The sequence below is a fragment of the Sarcophilus harrisii genome, chromosome 6 (genome assembly GCF_902635505.1).
Source record: "Sarcophilus harrisii chromosome 6, mSarHar1.11, whole genome shotgun sequence".
Classification (NCBI taxonomy): Eukaryota; Metazoa; Chordata; class Mammalia; order Dasyuromorphia; family Dasyuridae; genus Sarcophilus; species Sarcophilus harrisii.
Genome location: NC_045431.1, coordinates 206,802,394 through 206,824,657, shown reverse-complemented (window position 1 = coordinate 206,824,657; position 22,264 = coordinate 206,802,394). Strand labels below are relative to the sequence as shown.

The following is a 22,264-nucleotide window of genomic DNA, read 5'->3' as shown; positions in this document are numbered from 1 at the left end:
ACATAGCATATATACATTGGAAAGGTCATATAGAATAAAGTTGAAAGAGCAGTAGAAGAATTAATAAGGTCTGAGTTCTAGTCTTTTCTCTGTCACTAATCAAAGAATAAATCATTTTTCCTCTCTTGACTGATTTCTCCATGTGCATATAATGAGGTAGTTAGACTACGTGACCTTTAAGGTCCTTTCAAGCGTAACATTCTACAACTATATAGTCACTGACTTGTAGGACTCTGATTAGCTGACCCACATTTTGGGAACTTCATTGAAATTATCAAAGTACCTCTGTCGACGTCGATAGTGCTTATTTTTAGCTCTCACTTCTTAATCCTAACATGAGGACAGGGTCTGAGATTTCCAGAGTGCTCTTGGATATGGGTCATGATTTATTTGTAGGTAGTTTGTGTAGATTTTCTGGAAAGGTCAGAGGGGTGGGAAGAAGGGAGGAAACTTTTAAAAATATGGATTGAATCATTAAATTATATTGTGTTATCATTCTTACTTCAACACCCTCCTCACAAACCCCTGATACTGCCATGTTCATCACCTGGATTTGGAGTACTAAAGCAAGAAGTGGTATAAAACTTCAGGGATGACATTGTTCTTTCCTAGATCCACAGCTGGTGTAGGGGTGGGGGGAGCAAAATTCAGGGCTTTGCTCACAAGTTATTTTCAGCAAGCTGATAGCAGTTGGGTTACTCATCGCTTGTTCATCCCCTCACTCCTGTGCTTCCCTCCCCTCTCACCACTCCCCAGCATGGGGGGCCAAGGCTGGTGATTGAGTGCCTTGAGTATTTAAAGAGGATCCTGGGATTCTCTGCCTTAGTTGAACACACAGAGACCACCCAGGGAGGTGAGTAGACATACAGCAGAATTTACATTCTTTTGTAATGAATGAGGAGCATGGGGGTGTGGCGAAAAGTTTTGGCTATTGGATTGTGATTAGGTGATCAGCAGGGGGTATACGGAAATGGTTCTGCTCTTGAAATATGGGGCTGTTTCAAATCACAAGTTCCAAAACAGTCAAGGCTTAGAGCAGTCTGGGGGGAGGGTTGTGGTGGTGGTTAGAGGTCTTGGAATGGGGTTTAGAAGCCTTGTGAACTTCAGTGGGGCTTTCCAAAAGTCCCTTAAAAACTAGTGACTTTGGGGCCTCCATAGCAGCTAATGAGAGACAGAGAGAGAGAGAGAGAGAGAGAGAGAGAGAGAGAGAGAGAGATGCATGGATGGAAGAAGGTCTCTGATTGGTTTCTGCCACTTGTTTTCATAATGGAACTAATTCCTAATTACTACAGGCACCCCCATAGAGTGAAATGTCCCAAATAGTAGGGAAGGAGAAGTCACAAATTTTACCCCTACTGCTTATTAGCTGTTGACCTTGAGTGAATACAGTCACTTTATTTTTTGCTCCAGTTTGTCAAGTCACTAACTTTCTCAGGTGGCCCTTCAAAGGGGATGCTGCCAATAAGGTACATGCAAATAAATAGTCCAGGATTTGGGATTCAATTCCAGATCCAGCTTTCTATCAACTGTGCCACTCAACTTCCTCTTTTGGGTTTGGAGAAACAAAAAAAGATTTCTGAGAGAGAGAGAGAAGAAATTCTTCAGGCATTAAGTGATTTATTTGTCCAAGACCTCACAGCTGCTCAGTAGCAGGGTCAGAATTTGAACATGATCCAAGCTTTAATACAGTATTCTTTCCAGGGATTTTTTAACCTGGAACCATAAACTTGGTTTTTTAAAAATTAATTTGATAGCAATATTTTAACCTAATTGAGTTCCTTTGTAATCTTTTTAAAAATTGTGCATTTAAAAACATTATTCTAAGAAGAGGTGGTCCATGGATCTCAGCATATGGTCCATAGATATCTAGGAGAAAGGGAATAAGTATTTGTAAAGCACCTACTTTGAGTCATGCATTATGCTAAGCATTTAACAATTATTTCATTCGATCCTCACAAAATTTTTGTGAGGTGGGTGCTGCTGTTATCCCTATTTATAGTTGAGAAACTTTAGGAAAATAAAAGTTAAATGACTTATTCAAGAATACATAGCTAGTAAGTGTCTGAGACTGAAAATGACTTCAGTTCTTCCTCACTCCAGGTCCAGTCCTTTATCAACTTTATCAAAGAGAGAGAGGAGAGAGAGAGACAGACAGACAGACAGAGAGAGAGAGAGAGAGAGAGAGAGAGAGAGAGAGAGAGAGAAAGAGAGACAGAGACAGAGAGAGAGACAGACAGACAGACAGAGAGACAGAGACAAAGAGACAGAGACAGACAGAGACAGAGACGAAGAGAGAGCTCTGTAAAAGGGAGATGATACTTGCTCTGGTCTACATCACAGTTCTCAATTTATCTGATAAGCTGAGAGAGAAGGCATCAAAATGGTTTAGTGGATAGAGTGAGTGCTTCACTCCGAATCAAGAAGCCTTAGAATCAATTATCACCTTTGTATATTTTTAGGTGATTGACTTTGGGCATGTCACTTAATCCTGTTGTGCTCAAGTAAATCCTTAGGGCATATCTATGGAGTCGGGAGTAAATGTGGAAGGAATGATAAAGCAGAAGATATGGGATAATTTACTGAAACATTAAATATTACTAAAGAGGGAAAGTGTTTCAGTAATAATGTTGCTAGAAATTAGAGCTTCTTTTCGTGAAAAAGAGAAATTTTTTCCAGCCAACTAATCAACAAACCTTTATTAAGAACCATCCATATAATAGATACTAAGAATAGAAAGATGAAAACAAATACAGATAAATTTGAATTCTTGACCTCAAAGAGTGGGAGTGCTTCTCAGCAAAGCAACAAGTTCCCAGATAAATTCATTTTATGCACACATACCAATTTGGGCTAATTCTATGATTTCATCAATATAATATAATATAATATATATATAATATATATATATATAATATAATATAATAATACCAGTACGTTTCAACACCTTCTATGCAACTTCCAGATTTTAAAAGGTTGTCTGGAGTATTGAGAAATAAAATGGCTGTTTTTAGGATCACAGCTAGTTGTGTAAATAATAGAACTTAAACTCAGGTGTTCTTGACTTTAAGGCTGTTCCTATGTTTACTATTCAACATTCCTTATTTATATATAAAATATATTTTGTTGATAGAGTTGTGTCCAACTCTTCATGACCCCATTTGTGGTTTTCTTGGAAAAGATACTGGAGTAGTTTGCCATTTCCTTCTGCAGATCATTTTACAGATGTGGAAACTGAGGCAAACAGAGTTAAGTGATTTGCCCAGGGTCACATAGTGAATAAATCTCTGAGGCTGTTTTGAACTCAGGATGATAGTCTTTCTGATTCTGTGTCTAGTGCTCTAAACTAGTTGTCCAATTAAGGCAAACAGGGATATTACATAACTATTAAGTGTCTGAGGTTAGATTTGAACTCATGAATATGAGCCTTTCTGATTCCATTGCACCATTTACACATAAATATAAGGTAATTTAGGAGGTGCTACATAGCAGCATCCTTTGTCCAATCCCAGCAGGGTTTGACAGAAGTAGGAGCAAGTCTATGTCTACTTGATTCTCTGTCTTCTATAGAGGGTGATATCAGGCCCACCTTTACAGGAATCAGGGAATATATGTGTGTGACATCGGACCAGTTCTGGTGTCCCAAACTAGAATATCCATACTTGGCAGAAAGGCAACATTTGTTTGTTCTTAGAGAATTGACATGAGGCTTCAAGGTAAAAGTGTTAGGAGTGTGACATTTTTGAGGCTCTTGTACTTATTTATCCTTCTAGTCCATGAATCAACAGTTTGGGAAATTTCATTAATGGGAATATCTCCTATTCCATAGTTTCAGTAATTTGTGGACTTTAGACAAATGTCTAGTGACACCCTCATTTTCCAGACTTGGAGAAGAAAAATGACTTGGTTAGTATTTTACATATAGCAAGTTAGTCAGAGAAATGAGCAGTAAAGTTCAGTCCCTTGAATCTGAGGTCAAAGGATGATATTTTTTTCAAGTGCTTTGAAATTTTCTAAACCTAATTCTATAAAAGAGGAAATCAAGGGAAATGGCTTGTCCACAATGACAGAGGTAGTGAGGAACAGAACTTTCTGATCCTCTGAAATCTGAGCCAGTATTCAAACTCGGTACTCTGACTCACAATCCAGTGATCTTTTCCATTCCATTACCTCTTCCACTGACTCAAGGATCCATGTAAAATGAGTCTCCTTGACTTTCCTACTTGTCTGTTGATTGAACACAGTGTTTCTTAAATCTGATGCATGTTCTTGGGATGTCAATATTTTTTCTATTGCTTAAAATCTTCCTCTGAGTTCATGTAGAAGAGATGACACTGGATCAAAGGTGATCAAGGGGAGAATAAACATTGACTGTCATGGACAACTCTGGCTACTATGCTTTACCTTAGTCTGCTATACCTATTACATAAATGATTGCCTATTAAATCCTGATCCAGGAGAAACATAATCACTAAATAGCTGTTTTACTTGCTTTCTTTAAATGTTTTCAAGTGGAAGCCTCTGAATATTTTACTTTCTCTTTCTGATTTACTTACTCTTTCTGATTTTCTGAAACAAAGAATCTTAATATTTAAGATTTAAATACTTCCCACTCATTTAAATTCTAATCTAAATTATTCAATGCAGCATTATTCCAAAGCTAAAAAATCCCCACCTATGACATGCTTGATGGCCTAACTATGGGTTAAGAAATTGGTCCTGTGAAAAGGTTTGATCTCATTTGGACCAGAATTGAACAAGGACACCAAAGCAAATTCAACTAGGAATCTTGGGGACATTCTGTCCCTTCCCTATGTAGTAGATCTCACTTTTTTTTTTTTTCCAGTTCTCCATACTCCTGTTCAGATTCCTATTTTCATCATGACCCAAGACTCTGTTAATGACAATGCAGACATCTCTAAAACAAACACAGAGGGGCCTCAGGGTGTGAGGGTGTTGGTGATAAGGGTGACAAATGGAACTCAACAGCAAACTGACCTATATTTGGTGATCTACGTTAGCCGTGCCTCACTGATAAACAAATGGCGTTTCCGTCAACTTGGCCTGGAAACTCTAACATTCAGAGCCTAGGTGGGGGGAATGTTGAGATGCAGGAATTTTTTAAAAATGCAACAGGCTAAAGGTCCATGTGTGCATTCCAGGACCCTAAATGCTCTTCTAAATAAATCACAGTTATTTAATTCATCCCTGAAATGATACTCATATGAATTCCTTGCATTAATATAGCAATTATATCTTTCAAGTTGCTTGGAAATATTTTCCCTTTGAAGCCTTATGATAATCCTGGATGAGGTAGGCAGAGCAGTTTATTACGGTTTTATTTGGGAGTATACATATGAAGAAAAGGATCCAAACTGGTTAAAAGTCTTGCCTAAAGTCACATACTGGCTCAGGGGTAGAGACACAACTAGAACTCAAGTTCCCTGACTCCCAACAGAGTATTCTGCCCCCTACACTAACGTGCTTCAGACTTTCTGGCTTCAGAATAAGAAATGATCGCTACTGACTCTTTTTAGTCCCTGTGGATACATTCCCATCTGCCCACACGGACGCTAACACCTGTTCAGGAGAATGTTTGAAGACTCCCAATTTTTGCTACTCCTCATGCATAGATATCAGAAATTGGCATCCTTTTGGAATAATTTTGGATATTATACATTACATGATGGGGAACGTCCTGCTTATTTTGAAAAGCACGTTGCCAATCATAGTCCCCAAGAGGCAGATCCATAGTCTATTATCTTCTAGGATGTGGAAGTGAAATTCATACTGTAGATCTGAAATAAGAAATCCTATCTAGGGTCAGTTTGTAAATTTCCACATCATTAATCTCATCAATTCCACTGTCATTCCCGGATGAAATCAATTTCATTTCTCCTTCATTTTACCTTATGCCGAAAGTTACGGGTAAAATAAGCATGAACAAGAATATATTGTTTTTTCTATTCTCCTGAGTAGTTTGTCATCTTTCATGATAGAAGGTTGAATCTTTGGTATAAAGGTGAAAGCTGACAGATGTATCCTCAAAATGAATTAGAAAGCAAGGTGTTATAGCAAAACAGGCATTTTAAAGGGATTTGGGAAAGCCGGGTCGTTTAGAGATTGACTCTGTTTCTAGCTATTTATATGACTTTGGGCAAATCAATTCATCCCCTCTGAGCCTCAGTTTCTCATCTCTCATATGAGAAGATTGGACCAGATAAGCCCTAAATCCCTTTCCATCTCTAAATTTATCATTTCCTCTGAATCCAAAATAAATAAGTGGCAATATGCATATAAATAATATACATGGAAGAGGGAAATAGTTGGCCATGGATAGACAATTTTCAGTAGAAACAGTATTATTCCCCTTTTGAGGATGACATTTAGATTATTTTAAAAACGTTTTTATGAAACGAAACTACCTCTGCCTGTTGAAAAGGTTGAGACAGATAGAGATCCTCACACTTTGTAAGTGTCCAAGTCATCCATCTGTCTTTGGAATTATTTTTAGAAGATCACTTCCTTCTTATGTTTGGGTCAGTGAGGAAGGGTTAGGTGGGACTTGTATTTCTTTCTTACCTACAGCAACTTCAGCTTTGAATTGAATTTAAGAAATATTTATTAAGCATCTGCTGTGGCAATGCCCTGACTTTGTGCAATATGATCTGGACAAGTTGACCTAGGAGTGTTCGATGATGCTCATTAACTATTCTAGGCAAGTGATTTCCTTCCAAGAAGGGAAAGTTCAGAGCCAAAGGCTCAGAGTGGTTTGATAATATGCCATACAAATGACAAGCCGACATTCCAGGAACCTGGTGTAGTGCAAAGAGCCCTCTAGTTCAGGGATCAAAAGACTTGGGATTGACTTCTGGCAATGTGGCTTATTAGCTGGATGACCTTGAGGCAAGTTACTTTGCATCTCCAGCTGGCTCTCTCTCTGTTTCTCTCTCTCTCTCTCTCTCTCTCTCTCTCTCTCTCTCTCTCTCTCTCTCTCTCTCTCTCTCTCTCTCTCTCTCCTCTTTGACTCTGTCTCTAATTTCTCTCTCTCTCTCTGGCTCTGGCTCTGTCTGGCTTTGGTTCTGTCTTTTTCCATCTCTCTGTCTCTTCTCCCCTCTGGCTCTGGCTCTGGCTCTGGCTCTTTATCTTTGTCTCTACCTCTGTCTCTGTCTCTCTGGCACAGGCTCTACCTGCCTTCCTGCCTGCCTGCCTGTCTGTCTGTCTCTCTTTGTCTGGGACACACACACACACACACACACACACACAGACAGTACAAATGTCAATTATATACTATATAGAAATATATAGAAAGACTTTAATATTTGCATAAATCAAAGATTTTGTACATATACATATATAATTTACATATACCTATCTACCTACCTACATATACACTTTGATATATACTTTGATATTTGCTCCCTTAAAGAATCCTAATATGTGCCGAATAAAATTTTGCATATAAAATACCATAATATTAAAAATAGAACCCATGGAATTATTATCAAAAAGCAGCACAGTGTGGTGCAAAAATGTGCTGGCAAAACCCCCAAGTGCAAGGAAACCAAATGAAAATGAATTGGGAAAAGTTAAGCAGATTAAATAAAGCCACAGTGCAACACAGATAGTGTCTATTTGATGTTTTTAAAGTTAATACATGGCTGAGGAGGATCTGCTTTTCTTTAAGTTTGACACCATTGCCAGCAGAGAAAGTTGGCGTCAAAACCAGGCAAACCTATCTCCTGGCTCCTTTCTGATATTGACTAGTTCCTTAACACTAGGAACTAGTGTTTAACCTTTCATGGCTCTAAGCAGTTCTCTAAGAATGCAACTTAGAGGGGCATCTAGGTAGCACGGTGGGTAGAGCACCAGCCCTGAAGTCAGGAGGACCTGAGTTCAAATTTGACCTCAGACATTTCCTAGCTGTGTGATCCTGGGCAAGTCACTTAACCCCAATTGCCTCAGCAAAAATAAAAAAAAGAATGCAAGTTAAAGAGAAGCCTTGGTGATAGTTTCCTCACTAGAGTGCTGCCTTTATAAATGAAATCACAGATCCAATTCTCATTTCAAGGATATTATTATGAATACTATCATGTTATATGCTAACTAGCAAGAATCAATATTGGGCAAAGCAAAGGAGCCCAGAATATCTTTCCCTCACAAGGACTATTTCAGAGTCTGTATCAAGAATCTATTTTTTTTTCATTCTAGTCTAAAAGAATGGAAGATGTAATATATTGTTTAAGAGAGAGAAAATACTTTTTAAATAACACTCTCCTCAACTAATGTCATCTGCTAAACCTAATACTCCAGTATGTATTCCAACAACACTTTGGTAATCTCTCCAGATAAGCAGATCCCGCATGTCATATTTCAAAAACCTTCCCGGCTGAATAGCATTTTATCCCTTTCATTTCACTGTCTCCTTTCATTCTCACAGCAACCCTGTGAGTTAAGCAAGACAGAGATGATCATTTCTCTTTAACAGGTGAGGAGATTGAAAAAACTTGCCTCAGGTGAGCGGGGATTCACTATGTCACTCTAGCCCCATCACTGTGAAGTAAGGAAGGCATTTTTCTATGTCAGATTTACTACATTAGAAATTTTTAAAATAATTTTTTTTTTGGCAAGAGAACTTAAGCTTAATTTCCTTCCCCAAATAAGTGTCTGAGGCTGGATTTGAAGTCAGGACCTCCTGACTCAAGAGCTGGTGCTCAATCTGCTGTACCATCTACCTGTCTTCAAATTATTATTTTAGCCAGATAAATTAGAGGGGAAAGATAACTATGATGTAGTTTATTTTGAATCATAGAATCTTGAGTTTGAAAGAAATGTCTGAGGTCATCTAGCTAAACTTGTACCTGAAGCCTGAAGACTGTTAGTGACAAGGAACCTTTTAGCCTTTGCTTGAAAATCTTTAAAAGGGGCTCATTAAATTGTTGTTGTTCAGTTGTGTCCAACTTTTTGTGACTGCATTTAAAGTTTTCTTAGTGAAGATGATGGAATGGTTTTCTATTTCCTTTTGTAGTTCGTTTTTTAGGTGAGGAAACTTGAGTCAAACAGAATTAAGTGACTTTCACAGAGTCATATAGCTGCTAGTAAGTGTCTAGAGCCAGATTAGAATTTAGGAAATAAGTCTTATCCAGACCCAATGCTATATCTACTGCAACAACTGAATTGTTGGACAGTTCTAGTTAGAAAATTCTTCAATGTGCTGAATTGAAATAGGTTTCTCTAATAATGTTAACCCTTTGGTCTCAGTCTATTTAATCTCATCTTCTGAGATTAACAGAAGTGATATAGCCTCATTTCATATAATGACACTTTTGACTTGAATGGGTTGGTGGGAAAAAACCATTGGATTTTGTAGTAACAGAACCTGGGGTCAAACCCCTTTTCTGATATTTTTTTTTATCTATGTGACCGCAGGAAAATCAACTAAATTCTCTGAGCCTTAGTTGCCTTACTAAAAAAAAAGATAAATTATTACTGAAGTACTGTCTTTCTTTAAATTTATGATACTATGAATTCAATCTTTTGTTAAGAGTTGAGATTTATTTGGTGAGATAGACTCATATGGATAAAAGTGATCTTACAGAAGTGTTGTTTCACTCCTAATGTTGCCTGAAAATAATTTTTGGTGTGTTCTTGTAGGTTGCTTTTAGACTCTACTAAGAACCTTGAAGATGCCAAACTGGGGTGGAGGAGCAAGTTGTGGGGCCTGTGGAAAAACAGTCTACCATGCAGAGGAAATCCAATGCAATGGGAGAAGTTTCCACAAGCCTTGTTTCCAATGCAGTAAGTCGGGTAGTAGACCTCTGGGTTCAGCTGGTGCTTCCAAATCCACATTGGATACAATGAATAAATGAGTGAATGAATGAGTGAATTGGAGTCATTGAAAAAGCATTTATTAACTGCTTACTATATATGTCTTTATCATTGACATATTAAATGGGGGGAAGGTGCTTAGAGTTCTTTTTGCCTAGCTAGATTATAGAGGGTCTTGGACAGCAGGCTCAACAATTTAAACCCTATAGCCCAATGTAGCAAAGAAGAAGGGGAAAAATGGACTAAGCATTTATATAGCTCCTACTATGTGATAGGTACTGTCCTAAGTGCTTTACAAATATGATCTCAATTTTATCTTTGCAACAACCCTGCAAGGTGGGGGTTGCTACTATCCCCATTTTACAGTTGAGGAAACAGGCAAATAGTGATTAAGTAGCTTGTCTAAGGTCACACCGCCAATAAGTATCTTGAGATCAGGTTGTTCTAGTCACTCTCATCTAGCTGACCAAGAATGAACACAGTCTTTAAAGTCAGAAAACTTGAATTCAAATTCTGGATGTCCTATGTACATAATAATTCTACGATTTTGGACCAAGTCCCCTACCTCTTTCCCCAGGCCTCATTTTTCTTATCTGAAAAATGAGGCATTTAAAGGAGCTAATCTCAAATGTCTTTTCATCTCTTGAGACCTTTATGAGCCTGTTACAGTGAAAAGAGAGTTGGCATTTGAGACTGGAACACTTGGGTTCAAGTTCCTCTTCTGAATGTATGACCCTGGATATAATTCCCTTAACTTTTCCGTGTTTTAGGCAACACTTTAAGAGTGTAAGATGGAGAAGATACTGAAGGTTATTTTACAGATAGCTTCCAACTACCACTCTGTCTTGTAAACTTTATTTGGTAGACAATTGGCTTTCTGCTTCCAAGCCCTTCAAGACACTCTCTAAGGTCCTTTCCCACTCTCTATTTCCTCACAATCTCTGAAGAGCTGTTGAAATGTGGATTTCTGTGAAAGTAATAGATCTAAGGGACATATAACATAACTTTAGGAAATCCTTAACTATCCTAAAACTTAAGCCATTAGCAAATCTACACTACCCACTAAAAATAGGTCTTTTAAAATTTATTTTGTTCTGTTTTAAATTCTCATTCATTAGTTCTGCCTATATGAGGATTTTCATCTTTAATTTAAATTACTCTGGTGTTAGCAAGTGCTGGGGTAATCTGTTAATCCAGCAAATGATTCCACTTTGGACACTGGTCCCTAGGATTCTGTTGGTATTATTAGCTGATCAGGTTATTCTCACAGGAACCAATTTAGAGTAATGAGAAAGCCAGAATATTTCCTGTGCAAATATTATCATTTACTCGCCCCATCGGTGTAAGCTGGTCATAAACCAGCCCTAATGGGATGAAGGAAGCCCTGTTTTCCAAATTGCTCCTTAGCTACAGAGTCTCCCCACCTTGGTAGTCCTTATTTCAAATTTAGAAGGCCAGCTCCTAGTAAATTTTTGTGCTCCTCGTGGGCTGTTAAGTTATGCCATATCTGGGAGCTATTTTAATAACACTTCAAGGGCTTTAGTTCCATTTGTTTTAGCAAGAAAGATGCTTGGTGCCAGAAATAGGAGCATTGTATTCCCCCTCCCATAGCTTCTCTTATCCTTTACCTTTCTCAGTAAATATAATTACCATTATAAAACTAGGGAATAAATGTTCATTCCCAGGTGATGGCAGATTACCAATGCTTTTAGTTTTGTGATGAGATTGTGAAAAATCATCTCATGTTACACAGAAACAGTTGTATGATGATAATCCAGCTTTCAACAATTCTAATGAGACGATGATAGATTTTGCAAATTCACACTCAAAAAATCAAAGGTGTATGGACTAGGAGGCAGGAAAACCTGAGTTTAGAAGTGGGAAAAAACACTTGATGCAAGAAATCTTTCTACAAAAACAGTATAAAATGGCATAAATTTATTTTTAGTCTGATTTTTAAAAAAGGCTTTTAAGAAGCAGTATGTCTTTGCCACATAGTAATCGCTTAATAAATGTTTATTATTAATTAATGATACAGAATCCTTGGTAGCTAAGTATCTCCTGCAGAGATTGGAGCTGAAGATAAGGTTTTAGCAGTTGTTTAGCAAAGCAAGCCACTTGGCATCCCTTAAAATTCGAGAAATTTCTCCAACACGAGCGTGCCTACCCTTCTCTTCCTAATCGAATTTAGACTGAGGTCATTGTCCATCTGTATGAGTTGTCCAAGAGATGAATACTGGCAGAATAAAGGAATTTTGAATTAAAATTTAGATCACTCATTGAACATCTGAAAGATAATGAAAATAAAGTTTTAGTATCAGATTTCACTATCAGTCTGTTGTCAAAGATGTATGGACTAGGAACAGGAAAACATGAGTTTAGATCTGGACAATCAGTCAACAGACATTTATTAAGTGCCTATTATATATCAAGCCTTGTGCTGAGGCACAGGGGAACACAAAAAAGAGGCAAAATATACTCTGCCCTCAAGAAATTTACAATCTAATGGCAGGGACAGAGTGCAAACAAATATACACAAAGCACTAAAATTAAGAAGGTTAGGGAAAAATTCCTACAGAAAGTGGTATTTAAATTGGGACTCAAAGGAAGTGAGAATGGTCAGTGACTGGAATGGAAGAGGAAGAGCATTCCAATCACAGGATACAGTCAAAGAAAATGCCTAGAATTAACTTGTAAGTGTATGACCATGGGCAAATCAAAATCTGTATTTGTCTCAATTTTCTCTGGCATATAAAATGGATATAATAATAATAGTATCAACTTCCCTTAGTTGTTGTAAGGAGATATATATATATATGGGGGGGGGTATAGATATTTGCACAACACTTGCAAATCTTAAAGCCTCAGGCAAAGATCATCATCATTATCATTGATTACCAAGAACCATTCCCCAGTAGTTAAACTGCTAAAAGATATAGTTTTTAAAATAACTGTGAATTATCCATGAAGATATGATTAAAAGGTTTTAAATGACTACTAATAAGAAAAATGTAAACTAAAGTAACTCTGAAATTTTACTTTCAACCACACAAATTGGGAAAGATTCAATTCAGTCTGACAAAAATACAAGCAATCCCAGTTGGACGGGTTATGGCAAAACAGGCACACTTTAGTTAGAGTTGCAAATTGGTCTAACTGTTCTGACTGACGAACTGTAACCATGAAAGAAAAAATGACTAAATCTTTAATTCTTATGAAGCAATCACAATGCTAGCACCTTCCTCAAAGAAGACAGAATAAAAGATTCCACATATAATGAAATATCCATAATTGCACTTATGTGGTAGCAAAGACCTAAAACCAAAATGCCAACCTGTCACTTGGCCAAATGCGTGTTATGTAAATGCAATGGAATGTGTTTGTGCTGTAAGAAATAATAACTTTGGAGAAATGAGAGACATGACAGGACTTAAATGAATTTACCTAAAAAGAGACACAACCAGTAGCATACTCTGTGCAATGATTATAATAATGTAAACAGAAAGGACACTAAAAGGAAGTCAAATGGGATCACAAATCTTAGTCTTGGAGAATAGTTAATGAAACATATCCCCTTCTTTCTGCAGAGAAGTAGGGAGGGAACAAATACTGCCCAATACAGTAGTTTTGCTGAACTGTTTTCCTTTGTTACAAAGAAGGATTCAATTTTAGGGGACAAAAGGAACTACCTGGAAATGATGACAATGTAAAAAATACAAATTAAAATGATTTTCAAATGGAAAATATGCTGCTTTTTATTCATCTGTGAAAACAAATAATAGGTAACATTTATATAGTGCTTTAAGCAAAGAACTTTATAAATATGTTACTTGGTCCTTATAATCACCTTGCCAGAGAGGTGCTATTATTTCCCCCATTTTATAGATGAGGAAACTGAGGCAGACAGACATTCAGTGACTTGCTTAGGGTCACATAGCTAATAAATGTTTGAAACTATATTTGAACTCAGATGTTCCTAACCTCAGAACCAGCATTCACATTGTACCACCTCTCAATTACTGATGCAAATTTGATGATGAACTTATTTTGAAAGAGACTGCTTAGGAGGATTATGTTATTCTGAGAAGAGTAAGACTCCTAATACCAAATTTCCTCTTTCAGTGGCTTGCAGGAAATCTCTGGACAGTACAACAGTAGCAGCTCATGAATCTGAGATCTATTGTAAATCATGCTATGGGAGGAAATATGGCCCCAAAGGAATTGGATTTGGACAAGGTGCCGGCTGCCTTAGTACTGATACGGGTGAACATCTTGGATTGCAATTCCAACAGTATGTTGAAATCCTGTCACCTCTTTCTCTAGTTTGTTGATGTTCTAATAGCCAATTATTATTAGAGGACCTCATTTAGTTTCCATAGTGACATTTTCTGGAAGTGGAAGAATGGACTAGTGTTGACGGGCCTATAATGAAAATAGTCAATATGACCAAGTTTTTTTTCTTCTTAACAATGTTCCATTTTTCTAAAGACTCTTTAAATTATCTGCCATTCTAACAGGCAATTATTCTTATACAAGGACTCCTGATTTGCATATTGATGAAGAACATGAAATGCATGGACTTCATGGGTTTTGGAGGCTTAGAGACCTTCACAGCATCTCCCTTTTTTAATCTTTGAGATATTAAACATCAATGACATTAATATAGTTAATGTCATGTATTGGCATATAATATCTAAGCCATAAGCTCTGGATTCGTAGGAATCCAAATTATTTATCTTTGCACTGTCTTCAAAATTTGACACTGTGTATGGCACTTGAACAAATGAAACAAGTGATTTGATATTTAAATCACTTGAAGATATTATATATTATTGTATATTGTACATATTGTATTGTGTACTGTATGTTGTACATATTGTATATATTAACCACAACAATGACAATAATAGCTAATGTTTATATAGTATTTTAAGGTTTTCAAAGCATTATACGCACACATATATACAGACTTACATATCTATGCACATACATGTCTGTATACATACATACACATATTTATATTTATATTTATTTTAAATATACATATATATTTTTAAAATGTGTGTGTCTCCATTTTGATTCTTACAGCAAGTCTTTGACCCCATTTTATAAATTAGGAAATTAAGGCAAACAGAGTTTAAATGAATACCAGGAAGAATTTAAACTCAAGTCTATTTGTCTCTAAGGCTTTAACCATTCTTCTACCTAGCTGTCAAAATCTATAGCCCTTCAACAGTCTGGTCTAAAATTTAAGAAGGGAAAGCAGTAATGATAACAAAAAAATATGAAATCCTGAAATTTAAGAGAAGTCTTTTTTTATTAACTGATCTCATTACTCAATTCCCAATGGGATATCTACTTAGAGGGGAAAGGATTGCATTAAGAAGGTTCCTATTGTATTCTTAGTTTTGTTATTGTGATGATGTCATAGAATGAGTCAGAATACCTACTCTCTAATCTTAGTTCTGGGATTTGTCCTTAGGTACTTGAAATCTTTGAATGTCAGTTTTTTTTTATCTGTGAAATGGGAATTATAATCCTTCTTCTACCTGCTTGATAAGGTTGTAGTGAAGATGGAATAAGTTAATATTTGTAAATATCCTGCTTAGCTGTAAAGAACTGTACACAAATGTTGGGAAGGTTCTTTCCAACTCTACATCAAATGAGTTTAATAACAAATGCTTGTTGATTGATCTTACAATGTTATTGTTTTATTACTTCTTTGCTTTGTTTCTGGTCTCCCACGAAGGTCCATCTTTTGTGTAAAATATGGTAGATTGAATTGTAAAGAGAAGTTCCACACTGTTGTTTCTGAACATGTGTCATCAGTCCATCCTCACCCTATAATAAAGTTTTCAAATATCTTTTTAGAAAGGAAGAGAGAATGCTTCAAATCACTATATATACAGCATTAGGGTCCCAAGAATATTAGAGCTGGAAAGGACCTTAAAAATCATTTCATTCATCTCCATCATTTTTTTTACAAGACGTACCTAAGGCCCAGATAGGGAAAGAGAGAAAGTGACCAAACCAACCCTAAGATCTAGGCCACTACTCTTTCTACTATAAGATCTGTCTCGGGAAATTAACTGTTCTTGGTAAAATGAAGTCATGTAAACCACTAACCAGTTTTTTTTCCATTAGGTCCCCCAAGACAGCTCGGTCAACTACCAGCAACCCTTCCAAATTTACCCCAAAGTTTGGTGAGGTGGAGAAGTGCCCTCGCTGTGGTAAATCAGTCTATGCTGCTGAAAGAATAATGGGTGGTGGCAAAGTAAGGAATACTTTCTCTCTCTTTTTTTGGTGGCAACCATTTTTTGTTTGCATATCGAATTGAAGAAAGCATGAGACAATGAAAGAAATTCATATTACCAATTGCCAGTGACTACCATTCTGAGATATTCCCTGGAGTATGAAATTGAGTTAGCATGTTTTTGTATTTGGTGGCAGGGGAAGAAAAGCTTTTATAACATAGTAATTCTTACCTCTAATATAATTTTAGAGTTAGTCATCAAAAAGAGAAAAGAAATACCCAGGAGAATAGTTATAACAAATAATTCTGGTGTTTGGGGCAAGCAAAGTCTGTCAGCCCGGGCAACAGATCTCACAAGATAAAATCTTGCAGGGTGGGACAGATTTGAGTACAGTACCATATGATGTGGAAGACTGAGATTCTGGGACTCTTCTCCCTTAACCCCTGATATTTTACCCTTAGTGGAGACCTAGGAGAGGCTATTGTTGGGAAAGCTACAATCAGATAGAGCATATCCATATGCAATCATGTAAAACTTTTCATTGTAGTCATTTTGTACAAGAAAAGTCAAATTTAAAAAAAAGTAAAAAATAGTATACCTCAGTCTGTATTCAATTAATATTAGCTCTTTCTCTGGAGGTGGAGAGTATGTTTCAACATTAGTCTTTGGTTTTGTCTTGGATCATTGAATTGTTGAGAATGGCTAAGTCACACATAGTTCTTCATCATACAATGTTGCCGTCAATATGTCCAGTGTTCTCCTGGTTCTATTCACTTTACTTTGCATAGGCTCATGTATGTCTTTCCAGGTTTTTCTGAACTTATTCTGCTGGTCATTACTTCTAGCCCAATAATATTCCACATCATCTTATACAATAGCTTGTTTAGTCATTTCCCAATTGGAGGAAAATAATACATAAAAGGGAGCTGGAGAGAGGGGTGGGTAGATGAAGCTAGAGACTTTCTGCTAAGGGTGATGGAGAGGAAATATATGTGAGGGAGGAATGGATCTGAGAGTGAAATGAGCATGTCTTTGGTACCTTATAAAATAATGGTCCAAGTCAGAGAGTCACCAATCAGAGGAGAGGGCTGAAAAAAGGCATCTTCAGAGTAAGAAATCTGCTATTGGTTTGAAATGAAAAAATCTAGAGAGTCAAGAATGAAACTGGGAGACTCTATGAAGTGTTGTTTAAATTGCTGTGAAGACTTTGGATAAATCAACAAAATCATTTTTGTCTGAAAAAATCCAAATAATTAAAGCAGAAATACTTCATTGGAATGAATTACTTGGATTACTGGCTCTTTTTCTTTCATCTTCAATATAATCTTAATTTGAAATTCCAACTCAGTGTCATATTCTTGCAATATACTGTTAAGTTGTTCCTTGGATTTTCTAAAACCCAATCCAAGTTATCCACCTGGATAAAACCAAGCAATACTTTTATTCATCATTCATTTCTAAATTTAACTGGATCCAACTGGATTTTTCTTCTGAGCCTATCTAGTCAATAGTCATCTATACATTCAAAGGATTAGTTGTAGCTTTTCATATGGCTTTGATCACTTGTCTTGCAGTTTGGAAAGCATTACTTACCTAAGCATTTTCCTTCTACCCCTCAGCCATGGCACAAGACTTGCTTCCGCTGTGCCATCTGTGGGAAAAGCTTAGAATCTACGAATGTCACTGACAAAGATGGAGAACTTTATTGCAAAGGTGAGTGAAGGGAAAGGAATGCCAAATTGTATCATGGCCATTTTTGTACTAAGGGACTTTTTCTGCCATTCTATCAGGGAAACCTTCTGAACAAGCATAAAATTTGGGTTCTTTGATGAAGGTTAAGGGGCGAGGACATGCCAAATTCAATATAGTTTTAGTCTATTTAATCCCTTACCCAGAATTCAGCCTAGGGTGAAGTCCCAAGCCCATGCTTTATGAGTGTTGGTAGGAGGGAGATTAATTGTTATGGAGATGACATGACTTAAGTAGGTCAAAGCACAAGTGAAGAGTAGATTATATGCTTTTAGATTCTAGTAATTAGCATTAAAAATGCTCTGAAATGCTCACATATAATTTGGTCAGTTTATAATGAAATCTCCTTCTCATCTCCTTCCTTGATTCCAGTACATCTATTTCTTCCCAATCAGTATCCATATATTTCCCTAAACCCTCACAGAGTCATAGCGTTTGAGACAAAAGGGATCTTAGAAACCACTTAATCTACTGCTCCTCTCATTTTATAGAAGAACCTGAGACTTATAGAGGTGAAGTAATCCCATAGGCTATACAAGTTAGAAATCATTAAAGGCGGGATTTGAATCCAGATCCTCTGCTTTCAGAGACACCGACCCAAGTTACTTTCTTCAGAGAAGTCTTCCTCTGGTTCTTTGATTATTTAATAAATATCAGTGAATCACTAGGGCTAACTGTTATGTATAATTCTCACTACCTAGCCAGGCCATCTCCTTTTTGCTCACAGATGGTCTTTTATGTTTCCTATATCATTTTCCCAGCACAAATCATTCATGATAATGTTGTCTTCTAGTTACAGACAACATGGGCTGTACTGCCCATTTACATTGCCCTTTGGGTACCACCTACACCTAATTCCAAGTTGAAAGCATGGGATACTGATAGTTTTTTTCAGAAAATACTGCTCTCAGGGCTGGATCTGGTCCAATTTGTTTCACTCCAAAAGTGAAATACCCCATAGAATTTAGGCCTTTAGGCCAGTAGTTTCGCTTTTTGAATGTCCACACTTGTCCACGCTTGTCCACACAACTGAATAAGTTATAGCTACTGGTGGGGTTGGGTACCATGATTTGCTCTTGGCAAGCTACCTAAACTGAGTTTTCTTGCTGCAAAGTAGACAAGAGCTTGCCAGTTACACATTCAGCTTAAACTTTTAAGTGGATATACAGATAGATCCAATTCCAAGAAAACATTTATTTTAAAGATATATTAAGTAGGGTTAATTTTAAGAAAATGTACTCCAACCCCCATAAAAGAAACAAATAAGACCAAAAACCCAGTTAATTGGGGGAGACAATTCACATTATTGTAGCCCCTAGAGGTTTTATCTTGCCCGAGTAGGTGTAAAGAAGTAAGCAGGGTTCTCAGAATTTGTGGAATTTTTAGTTATAGATTCCAAGACTATCAGCATTCATGAGGAATAGAATCTGGGAATCTTAGCATTTACTGGGAATAAAACTATACAGTACTAACCAGTATTCACAAAGTTTTTTCAGAAAAATGTTTATCATGTAAAGTGTATTATAACTAACAGATAAAATGAGCTTATTGAATTAGAATGAAATAATATAATTTCACTGACTTGGATGTTTTCTCTTTTCCCCACATTTTCGTCTCCTTTCTTTCAGTTTGCTATGCCAAAAACTTTGGCCCCACAGGCATTGGGTTTGGAGGTCACACAAAACAAGTGGAGAGAAAAGAGTGAAGGATGATGAATTCTGAGCATTTGGGGACGACTTTTCCTAGCACAAAGTTTTGATGAGCAATCACACAGAGATGACACCTTTTCCCAGTAATAGTTTTTGAAACTGGACAAGATTTCTTTTCAGAAGCAGCTGTTGCACTAAGTGATGCTAGGAAAGTCTTTGGAAGAAAATTGATTTCAGCCTATTATGTTACAAATAACTTAATTCTTGAGCAGTTCTTTGGAGTGATAAATAAATGTTTAACTGGTGCCAGAGGATGTCCTGGTACATTTTTTGCATTGACTTTTTAATGGGGAATTATTTTTCAAGAGAATGTAGTACCACATCTCCCTTATAGTTAGTCTCGGCTGTCTGGCAATCACAACCATGGGAAGTGAATGGGGTGTTTAGAAGTTACAGGGCTAACAAAATGATTTCCTTGCACGTGGTAGGCATTTAATAAATGCTTGCTGAATTAAATTAAAGAAAAACAGATGGAGTAAGTGAAGAAAACAGATAACTAAGGAAAACAGTAGAAGATTCAGATCATTTTCCTAGCCTGCCAGCTTGGAGAAAAATTCACAAAAGGATGAAGAGAAGATCAGGGGAAGAGGGAAGAAAGAAAATACAGATTCCGTTTTTAAGCAGAAAGTTAAAGGCATGCTGTTGGTGGAAAGGAAATATTAATCTCATCTATTAGCTTTTTAATGCTGCATGTTTCTTGAAAAGTGAAATAATAATAAATTGTAGATACTGTTTACTTCACAAACTATTTTAAAAGGCTGTCTCTTTATTCCTTAACTTATTCTCTCATTTAAATTCTTTTATTTCAAATTATTGGAGCTGAAATCAAATTGATGTCCATAGAATTGTGAAATTCTTTCTTCTTTTCTACTACCCAAAGATATGTATGTGTATGAGAGAGAAATTATACTAATCAAACTTATAAAAACTACATTATAGAGCTAGAAAAAATAACAAAATTCATTCAGAAAAACAAAATTTCAATAATATCAATAAAATCAATGAAAAAAGTGAAGAAATAGAGAGAAAAAGAGTGCAAGATAGACAGAGAAAGAGGAAAGAGAAGACAGAGAAAGAGAGACAGAAAGAAGGGGGAAGAGGGAAGGAGAAGAAGGGAGGAAGAGTAAGGGAGAGAAGGAGAAAATGAGGGAAAGGAAGGGAGAGAGAGAGTCAGAAAGGGGGAAGGTTAAAGGGAGAAGAGAGGAAAAGGGAGAGAGAGGAATGATAAAAAATAGAAAAAAATGTGAATTATAGTTCTGGCCCAATTACCATGTAATTATATGACCTTGACCATATCCCTTCTTAGTTTACTCGTCTATAAAGTGAAGGCTTTGGACCAAGTTATCTTTAAGGCTCTTTCTAGCTTTAATACCATTGGCAGCATGTTATAATGGAAAGAGTACTTAGGATCCAAAGATCTGTACGTGAGTCCAAGTTCTCATACTTCATAGTTTTGTGAGAACAAGAATAATAACTAGCATTTAAACATCACTTAAAGTCTTTGGAGTACTTTACTCAGTAAACCTGGGCAAATAATTTAACTATCCTGAAACTCATTTTCCTCACTGATGGAGCCAATAATATTTAACTACCTGCTGCATGTGACGTTCTACGGAAAATGCTTTATAAAGTACAATATAAATTGGAGCTAAACACCAATTATTTACACCCTACATTTTCATTCTACAGTTTTTGGTTCTACATTTTCATTAAACTTCATTTTTCTTCACGCATTCCTCATTTGAACCAAATTATGATGTTCTTAATGAAAAGATCAAAGTGATTACCACTGTTTTCTGATTTTCAGTTTATGTTTCTGAGTTAATTAGAGTAAAAGAAAATCTATGAGATAGTAGCAAATCAAGTGACAGGAATCTTCCATAAGTTACCATCAATAAGAGGGCACACACACATGCAAATGTACATACAGAAAGAATGTGTGTGTGTCAAGGAAACATACATAAAAGGACATATGGTAGAAACCCATTTAGTTAGGGTATACACATGGAGGACACACATACATACACATACACACACATTAGGAACCAATGTGGCCAGAACAACTCACACCTTTAATGCTATAGAGCTCCCAAAGTCCTCCAGTGATGTTGCTCTGTTCTCTGCTGGGCATTTAGTATTCGATTGTTGATTTGTCTTCCCTGAATATTCCCACAAGTCTCATGGTCTTCAAGCTAGTTTATGTTATTTACCTGGTTTGAGGTCTTCAGGGCCATTCTGTTCTGTTACTTCTATTAAGATGAGAAGGCTAGAAAGCATCTACTTGATAAGGGCAGGCTGACTTTTAGTGTGTAGTTAAAACCATAATGAGTAGGGAAAAAAATAAGCAGAATACTCCAGACTATTCTTCTGATGAGCATCCATCCAATCTCCTAGGCAAACCTGCAACCCTAGGTCCCAGACAACAATTTGACTTAGGCTTAAAAATTCTTTTTAAATTATTGATTGTTTTCCTATGTCTCCAAAACACATTTGGTGGGTTCTATTCTCAAAATTCTACTTCATGGAAGCCTCACTCCCAAGTTTTTCCTAGATTGATCTGCAAATGAAACTACATAAAACAGGAACAAGCTCTATTTCTGTTTCTATTTTATATACCTGCCAGCAACAAAACTCCTCAGTTTTTTGCCATGTTTTGGTCACTATAAAATCTCATAATTCTTCTTACATGTAAATTCTATTGGAATCTATGAACAACAATAATGAACA

The 22,264-nt window shown here is 36.6% G+C and overlaps 1 protein-coding gene across 1 annotated transcript; it reads left to right on the top strand.

Annotated features, from left to right (window-relative positions):
* Positions 1–692: 692 nt before the first annotated feature.
* CSRP3 (cysteine and glycine rich protein 3) lies at positions 693–20,286 on the top strand. Its single transcript, XM_003773609.3, has 6 exons — positions 693–853; positions 9,652–9,795; positions 13,948–14,116; positions 15,970–16,099; positions 17,699–17,792; positions 19,457–20,286. The coding sequence occupies exons 2-6, from the start codon at positions 9,684–9,686 to the stop codon at positions 19,531–19,533; spliced, it is 582 nt and encodes a 193-aa protein (XP_003773657.1). The 5' UTR covers positions 693–853; positions 9,652–9,683; the 3' UTR covers positions 19,534–20,286.
* Positions 20,287–22,264: the final 1,978 nt, after the last annotated feature.

Excerpts from the sequence above, each read along its gene's own strand:
- CSRP3 (XM_003773609.3), top strand. The coding sequence starts at position 9,684 with ATGCCAAACTGGGGTGGAGGAGCAAGTTGTGGGGCCTGTGGAAAAACA. Across the intron at positions 14,117-15,969 it reads CTTGGATTGCAATTCCAACA|GTCCCCCAAGACAGCTCGGT; the intron begins GTATGTTGAAAT and ends TTTTTCCATTAG. Across the intron at positions 17,793-19,456 it reads TGGAGAACTTTATTGCAAAG|TTTGCTATGCCAAAAACTTT; the intron begins GTGAGTGAAGGG and ends CCTTTCTTTCAG.